The 8,777-nt window shown below is 36.7% G+C and overlaps 1 protein-coding gene across 2 annotated transcripts in view; it reads right to left on the reverse strand.

Annotated features, from left to right (window-relative positions):
- Nucleotides 1-7,656, reverse strand: part of mpzl1l (myelin protein zero-like 1 like) — a 29,630-nt gene extending 21,974 nt beyond the window's left edge. For both annotated transcript variants that reach the window (XM_030154654.1, XM_030154653.1), the window contains exons 1-2: nt 7,525-7,656; nt 628-809 (exon numbers count right to left, since the gene is read on the reverse strand). In XM_030154654.1, the coding sequence (XP_030010514.1) occupies nt 628-809; nt 7,525-7,597 (255 nt within the window). In that variant the 5' untranslated portion in view covers nt 7,598-7,656. The remainder of the gene's footprint in view (nt 1-627; nt 810-7,524) is intronic.
- Nucleotides 7,657-8,777: the final 1,121 nt, after the last annotated feature.

Below are 8,777 nucleotides of genomic sequence, written 5' to 3' on the forward strand. Positions count from 1 at the left end.
GAAACAGATATGGTATAAGATACCTTCCTTCTTTCTCATCTCTGTTGAGAGTTGCACATATGCAGCATCAATCAGACATGAATAAATGTCATTAGTGCATGAGGAAGAAACAAAAATCAACATGTCACTTGCTTTACTTAAGTCTTTGTTGTGCTAAAGCTGAAGAGCTAATACATACAACAATTTACAAAGAGAGAAGTGAAGGTTATTTCTGACTTTGCTGATGAAGGCAGTTCATGCAGAATATCTTATTATAACAGAAAAAAAGCCCAAAAGTAATGTGAAGCTGGCAGCAAAAACAGAACCAAATGCAGTGTGTGTGAAACCCCATGAGTCACAAAAACAGCAGAAAAGGAAAAAAGGAGAGAAAACAATAGCTTTCAAAGAACCACATTCAGTTTAATTATATGAATGAACCTAGAAAATGTGTGTAAGATTCTTTCAACTTGTGCTTCGTATATTGAGTGAAAAACTACCCAACGCTTTTGCGACCTGTTTCACAACAAAAACTTTAACTCCCACATGTTTACATGTTTGCTTTTAACTTTTCTGTGTTGGACAAAGACAGGAAAACTTCCCGCTGTTGTTGGAAACCTTTCCAGAGTGGATAAGAGGAGTCAAACTCACCGTATAAGGAGCTTTGGAGAACTGAGTGTCGGGCTGACTCGACTGGAAGCTCCAGGTCACAGTGGCGTCTCTGCTGACCACCTGATTGGACTTAAAGGAGCAGCGGAGGACTCCGGTGGTGCCGTTCTCCACCATCACTTCAGGGTCGGCTCTTATGTCGATGGCCGCCGTGGGCTGTGTGACTGTGAATAGGCAAGGCATATTTAGTTGTACAGCGCCATTCATATAAAAGGTAATTCAAAGTTCTTTACAAAAGCATAGAAACACATAAAATTACATAAGACAATAGCAGAATAAAACATGAAACAAAAGGAAAGTGCAGAACAGATGCGCCACTCCGGTGGAAACCACTGCCCCTGGGGTTACCTGACTTGTCGTGAGCACAATTCGCTACTTGCGCCCCCGGGGACTCGAAGAATCCCAAAGCTCAACCGGTTGTTAACAGCTTCTCTGCGAACAGCAGGTTAGCCCTGCTGTCCCGGGTCTAACAAACCCTAAAGCCCAATCCGGATGTTCCCCCTGTACAAATTGTGAAACCCTGGCAGTGGCCCAAACTGCCCGCTAGTACCTTTAACCCTGGTATACCACACACTTTTTAAACTTCCGCGGGGAAAAGAAAGAAAATGAAATGAGAATAAGTGACAGTCAAAACAAAAGCTAAAACAGTTTTGACTGAAATTAAGAATTTAATGTTAAATCAATCAAAACAGTTCAAATTGTGAGTTGCAGTGCAGGTATCAGGAAAAAACAAAACAAAATAAAAAAACATGGTCTTATTAACCTTCGTCTTGTGTTAACTTTCTGTTACCAGCTCTCATGTTAACGGGTCGGTTTTGACCCATGTCTTAAATCAGCCATAAAATACACTAAAAACAATTATCTATCATCCATTTTGTTTCTCATCTCTTGGTTTCCTTGTTAGACTTCCTTATCCATAAAAATATTGGTTTTAATATTTTTGGTGTGGACCTCTGGGTCTTTTTTTTTTTTTTTGTCAGTATACCCCTTGATGTGCACTCTGTCAGTCACCAGCTCTATACTGAACTGACCTCACATGTGTGGACATGCCCATCTCTGCTTGTTTTGTTTTTGTGCAGGTATACTGGATAACAAGGCAAAATGAGAATCCCAAAAAGCTCACGATTGGGAGAGGAGCTGTCTGTCAGTGTGCTGGCTGACAGTGCACTTAGGATTTCAGTTTTGGCTCTAATTTCTGCTTTATTATTTCATTTTTATAACTGGGTCGAAATCGACCCTAACAAAACAAAGATCATAATTTCAACCAGAGCATATTATAATTTAGTGACAACATTTTTTTTTTTTATTATTTTGTTGAAATAGAGGTTCCTGACAGAGTCAAAAAGCCTTGATGCAATAAACAAATTTTATGTGGTTATTTTATGCATTTAAAATCTAAAATGGGTCGGTGCTGACCCTAACACAAGAGGAAGGTTAAAACAAGAGAGGCTGGACTTTCTGACCTCTGTCATGCACTACAAGCCCAATGCCTTTGAAAGAATATGGAAACCATTCCTTGACTATATTAATATGAACATATCTGCTATATGACAAGAACATTTGTATAAAAATGGTCCTCCCAGTTTTCTTTATATCTAACTTCCTTTGTATTATATTGTATTGTACACTACATAATGTATATTGTACCTCTCATATAAATTGATTTTTTTTAACACTCCCCACTTGTTTTCTACAATGTTCATTGTTGCACCATGAGGCCTTAGAGTTTTGTAATTTCAGTTTTCTGTATGCAATGTACAAAACTGCAAAACTGACAATAAAGCTGACTTTGATGTGTGTGTTAAAAAAAAAAGAAAAAACAAAACAAAACAATAAACACATGAACAAAAAACGAAACAAAAACAGAGGCCATATTTTGGGGTGGAAACAGATCCAAAATACCATGTAAAGACTTACATCATCAAGTCTGAAATAGCTCAAAACAGTCCAGTAAGTCACATGAATCAATAATTTCAGCTTACACTGAAATACAAGAGTAAACATTTACATAAACACCAGTGTTCAACAGTAGTTACTCTGGTTAAAGGCTGATGGGGAGGATGGAGGCACCATGTTAACTGTATTCCACCAGTCCATATTTCTAAAGATACTTGGTAAATATTTTTACATTTACAATGAATCAAATGAGTTTGTGTTCTGTGAAATGGCTCACAGAAAGGACAACCACAATGCCAAGTATTATCAGCCGTCTGTGCATATTTGTCTTAACTCATTTTAATTTTAGTTTTCTGGCCATAAAAGCTCTCATCAGCCTGTTTTCAAGATAATTATTCTACGACACCCTGTTGTGTTTTCTGGTGAAGTCCACACTATAAGGGATGTAAGAAATCATTCATTGAGGAGAAAAAAGACAAAGAAAAACAGAAGTGAGTGCAAGTTAACAGTTACTTATTGATTAACAAACATATACTATAACTACTTCCTTTTCTACAAATACCCTTCCTACAGAGGAGGTTTATCAGATCCACTCTAGAGCTGGGACTTAGAGACTGAACAATCTTAATTTGTCATATGATCTACTTTTCATGTCTTCAAAAAATAAGGAACTAAGCTGCCAAAATGTTCTCCCTCACCTAACGTTTGTTTTAAATAGCCCATTTACCAGTGTAATTACGGTATTTTACAGATACACATGACAGATTTTTATGTGTTGCACATAGGCGTTGCACTGACCAGTGGGTTTGTAGCATCAGTGTCACTGGCGTAGGTGGGCAAGCCAGTGAGTTTATTTCAGTCTGTTCAGTGTCTGTCTACATAGTGTTTGGATTTAGTCTGCATTCATTTGCAGAGTTTATAAGATGTTTTGTTTTGCTGCTGCTTTAGAAATAATGACAAAGAATTACTGTTACTTCCATCAGCTGCAGGTCCATTTTCTAAAGTCTGACATGCAGTAAGTCTGATCTACACAGATGCTTCAGACTTATGTCAGAATGTAAGAACATTTGTGATTCATCATAGAACTCTACCAGGACACGATTACTTCACCACACTCTAAGTAATTAATAGAAAATCTATAACTTTATTGTCAATGTTGTAATAATTTTGGTCCAAAATGATGGAAAAATGCAGTCTGACCTCAGATAAGAACAACAAAAATCCATCATATGCAGCAGAAAACATACACATCGTTTGGTTCTAAGTCTTACATTTTATACAAGATAACAAAATTGTGATTCAGATAATGTTTGATTCTACCTCAAAAGATCATCACATCTCTCTGCCCTACTTATACAATTTTAAGTGTTATCATGATAAACATGACTTAAATAATTTATTATGATTAATGTAAAATCATGAGCTCTTTAAATGTAAAGCCTGATTTTTGGTCCTGGTGTGAAAGCTACAGAAAGTAAATGATTACTCGTGGCTTTAAATCATTCAGTCAAAACAAGACTATAAAACAGGATGAAAACACTCCTGTGGTCTTGTTTTGTGATTTATTGCTGATTCTATTCATGTTTTTTTTTTTTTTTTTAATTATGATTTACTGTTGCGAAAGTCTGCTACAGGTCCGCTTCCGAAGAAAAATGCTTAAGATTGGAGTCATCCTCATATTGCAACACTGAGTCAGAGCCTCATGAATTTCACTTTTGCTCCCAAACAGAAAGTACAAAAAAGTATTTAAGAAAAACTGCCTAATGCATCAGCTCAGATTCAGTCTGAATTTAGTGTAATTCGCAGTGACAAGACTCCTACCATCCATATGGGAGACAGGCCAGGGGGAACACACTAAGCACTAAACTAAAATAACTGTGAGGAAGGTCAGCCAGCCTGTAATCACTTCAAAACCATTTCTCAACATAAGACGGAAGAAGCGTTTGAAATGCATTTGATCCGGTCACATCTTGTTTGTTCATCTACTGTGAGAGTCATAGCAGATGAAGAACAGAGCTCTTCTCCAAACGTCAGCAGACACAGAATCAGCAAGTCAGCAACTACACATCCAGGAAGCTGCACATTTTCAGCTAAGGCTGGGTAATGAAAAGGTAGTGATTATTAACATGACATCAAATTTTTATTATTATATTATAATATCATAATTTTTTGTATTCAACCATGATCATTTCCCTTAAATATCAGCAGCTTTTATTGTGTCAGTGTACCGCAGTGTTGGGTTGGGTTTGTAACATTCACACTGTCAAATAAAAAAAAATCTCAAAGTTTCACTGCTTTCATTTAGTTGAATAAGAGCTTGGATTGCACTGATTTTATTTAGCAAATCAGAACAAATAAAGTCAATGCAATTTCCATCAACTTGCCTTGACTGGACAGTGGACACACTAAGCAAGCAGGAAGGCCAAGGAGAGTTGATCTGATGCATCCCATGAATTGAAATGAACAAAAACTAGATCACAACTAAGCTTCATTATATTTTCATTTTGTTTCATCTTTTGCAATGTTTTCATCTTGCTGTGTCTTTTATGATAAAGGACGAAACATCTGTTTAAAGGAATATTAATTTGACATTTATTGTGAAATATTCATATCACCCAGCTGTAGTTTATTATAGTGACCAAAAGTTTGGGCAGTGACACAGATTTTGTTTATTGAAGGGTCGCTATCTCAGTTTGTTTTAATTCATACATATTTTTTTTCCCCCACATTTGTGATGTATATTGAAAAACTATAACCATATTTATATGTTTCAAAGACTTATTGTCAAATAAATCATATTTAAACAGAGGGTCAATTTGTGTCACTTGTAAAACATTTGGCCACCACTGTATAATGTCTAGGACTATTTGCTTGCTGGTGGCAACATCTACATTGTGAAATTAAAAAAAAAAAAAAAAATGTATCAGAGTTTTATTGCTTTACTCAAACATACTGAATATTGTATCTCTAGATTTGTGAAATGTTCTGAAATGTTTCTCAAGAAGGGTTTAAAAACCACAACTAACTTCTGTATTGAGTTCTTGCCAAATAAGAACTCAGATTATGCTCCGACTGATTTAATTAAAGTAGAGCATTCACTGGCTTTGACAACATCAAATAAAAAATTAACAAAAATGCACTTAATCCAAAAAAATCCAGCCTCTTCTCATTATTGGGTTTGTTATTTTGTTTTCCTCTTGTTAATGTCTTTTACAAATAACTTAAAACTCCACAAATTACCCAGAAATCAGCCTTTGATTTGATCATTAGTACAATGGGTTTCACATATTTTAAAGAAGAAAAACGTAAGCACTAAATCAGTGTTTTTCAACCTTGGGGTCGGGACCCCACGTGGGGTCGCCTGGAATTCAAATGGGGTCACCTGAAATTTCTAGTAATTGATAAAAATAAAAACTTACTAATAAAAAATTTATGATGAGTTGAGAGAGACAATCACAATACATAAGACACGACAAACTCTGAAGCTGAAACTGAAGCACTGTGGTACCGTTTATCTTTCAAATGTTCACTGTGGTCAGTTTCAGATGCTGCAGCTCTTTCATAATTCATAGTTTGAGTTATTGTTTGTTCAGTATTAACTGTCAGCCTTGTAAATCCAAGCTGGACTGACTGTACATATCCTGACCAAGGAAAATAAAATTCTCACTTTGTGCAGTAATCTACACCTGGCTTTTCTGCTTCTGTCCATAATAATATACATTATATAGACTAAATGCCATCTAAAATTAATGCTTATTTGCAACATAGTATAGCTAACTATTACATGATCAAAAACAAATAAATTTTCAGCAAAAAAAAAAGTCTGTTGAATGTCTGGGGTCGCCAGAAATTTGTGATGTTAAAATGGGGTCACAAGCCAAAAAAAGGTTGGAAACCACTGCACTAAATCCTTAAAAACAAAGCACTAATTTACAAAATCAGTGCAATTTTCTCATTGTTACATATTGTTAAAAGCCAAAATATCCATCAGGGTTGTTCAACTTTCACTCTCAGAGCCAAAACCAGCCTTTAAAGTAGAGAGAAATAATGGCATATATCATGATAACGATCTATGTCGACTGAACATTTTTATTAGGTGTGTATTTCTAACTCTATCGCTTTGCTTTATTTACAGACACATTTATGAGTGGAAGATGGGAACAGTTCCTTTTCAATACCTCACAATGGAACAATACTTATCTCCAAGGCTTTCAGGATTTACGTCGAAGGATGCATATTACACGTGTGTTTCTGTGTGAATCATCAGAACATTCTTTATCAATAAGGGAATGCGCTTTCCTCTATGTATCCGAGGCTAAGCTAACTCAGGTAACTTTAAAGTCAGACTCCCCGCAGAGCTGATGCGTTGGCACAGTTTGCAACGTCCTGTGTTCTTTAAGCAAACCCAGGCTAAAGACACAGTAAATAAGCTACAAACACGGCGGTAAATGGTCACCTATTGTGTTATTGAGCTTTGCTACTGACCATACAGGACGGTAGATTAGTAGTTAGCATAGAAGACCCAGGCTAACCATTATTCATGAACCTGACACTTTAATGTCGCTTTGTTTATTGGCAGCAATACCTATGTGATAGTACATGTATTGCTATTTTAATGAAAAGATGCTCTTGAATACAACAAAATTATTTCGGCATATCCAGCTACGCGTCTTTCAGTAAACAATACCAACTGGTTAGCCTTTTTTTTTAAACGCAAATGGTGAATTTAACGTTTTCTACCAGCCACGTCTTCAAGTAAAGAGGCCAAGATTGTTAATTTACAAGCTGAACTATGTCTGTTTTGTTCATTCTTGTCAGAAGCCGTTAGATTAGATTTACAGACTGTAAATAAAGGTTAGGGGTGGAGAGGTGTCTCCCGTACAAGCGATACGAGATAACATCGCTAGCTAGCTAACCTGATATCCACATCAATTTAATCCGCTCACATTCACACACGCAGGCAAACTGTCCTCCAACACTCACCTAAAACGACACATAGCGTAAATCCAGTCAGTAAGACGTGCTTGGAGACGGAATGTGACCATTTAGGATCCATTATGTGGTTGTAAACAGGACAAGTCCCTCCGCTTTTTTTCCACCCTCTCTCGCCCAAGTCCGTTCTTCTTCGCTGGTTTCGCAGTGTTTCATAATGAGCGCTCAGTCTCACCGCTTCCCCCTACAGGTCAGCCACCGCTATAACAACTTTGGTAGTAGCCCGGTACTGCACATGGGACCTGTGAGGGGCGTCAGGTGAGGGCCACATGCTGGGGGAGGGGGAGGATGTGGGGGAGGGGGCACGATCAGACTGTGTTGGGTTTTCCGCCTCAGGAAAAAGGGGAAATAATGGTGTAGAGTGGTGGGGGTTGTTATTGTTCTCTGGTAACACTATGGCCTCATAACTGTCTGAAATAACACTAATATAATAATAATCTGTACACTGCACTTTTAAAAGCAGCCGTTTACAGCAAAACAAAAGAGATTACTGGCACAGCACATCAACCTGCTTTTTGCACATATTTATTTGGATGTCCAGTTTTGTTGTTTGTGAGTTTTATTTTTTGGGGTGTTTTTTAGATATTTTAAGATTTTTTTTTTTTTTTTTTTAATTTTGTGTCTGTAACCATCTGTTGATAGATTTTGTCTTGTTTTTTTTAAACCTTTTGTCACCAATAGGAATTCTGTTATGTACAGGGTGGGGAAGCAAAATTTACAATATTTCGATTGAAAGGGATTGAAAGACAGTGTATGACCAATTAGTTTATTGAAAGTCATGAGAATTTATTTGCCACAAGAAAATTGACATAATAGAAAATGTTTTTATTCTATGTGTCCTCCTTCTTTCTCAATAACTGCCTTCACACGCTTCGTGAAACTTGTGCAAGTGTTCCTCAAATATTCGGGTGACAACTTCTCCCATTCTTCTTTAATAGTATCTTCCAGACTTTCTCATAATAGTTTTGCTCATAGTCATTCTCTTCTTTACATTATAAACAGTCTTTATGGACACTCCAACTATTTTTGAAATCTCCTTTGGTGTGACGAGTGCATTCAGCAAATCACACACTCTTTGACGTTTGCTTTCCTGATTACTCATATGGCCAAAAGTTTCTGAAAAGGTATGGATAATAGTGTGAGGTATGATTATGACATCAATATATGTTTGGTTTCAAAACAATTGACGTAGTGCCTGCTGAGAAAAAACAACTAAATGTTCATTGTAAATTTTGCTTCCCCAC

Source organism: Sphaeramia orbicularis, chromosome 14 (assembly GCF_902148855.1).
Source record: "Sphaeramia orbicularis chromosome 14, fSphaOr1.1, whole genome shotgun sequence".
In the NCBI taxonomy this organism is placed as follows: Eukaryota; Metazoa; Chordata; class Actinopteri; order Kurtiformes; family Apogonidae; genus Sphaeramia; species Sphaeramia orbicularis.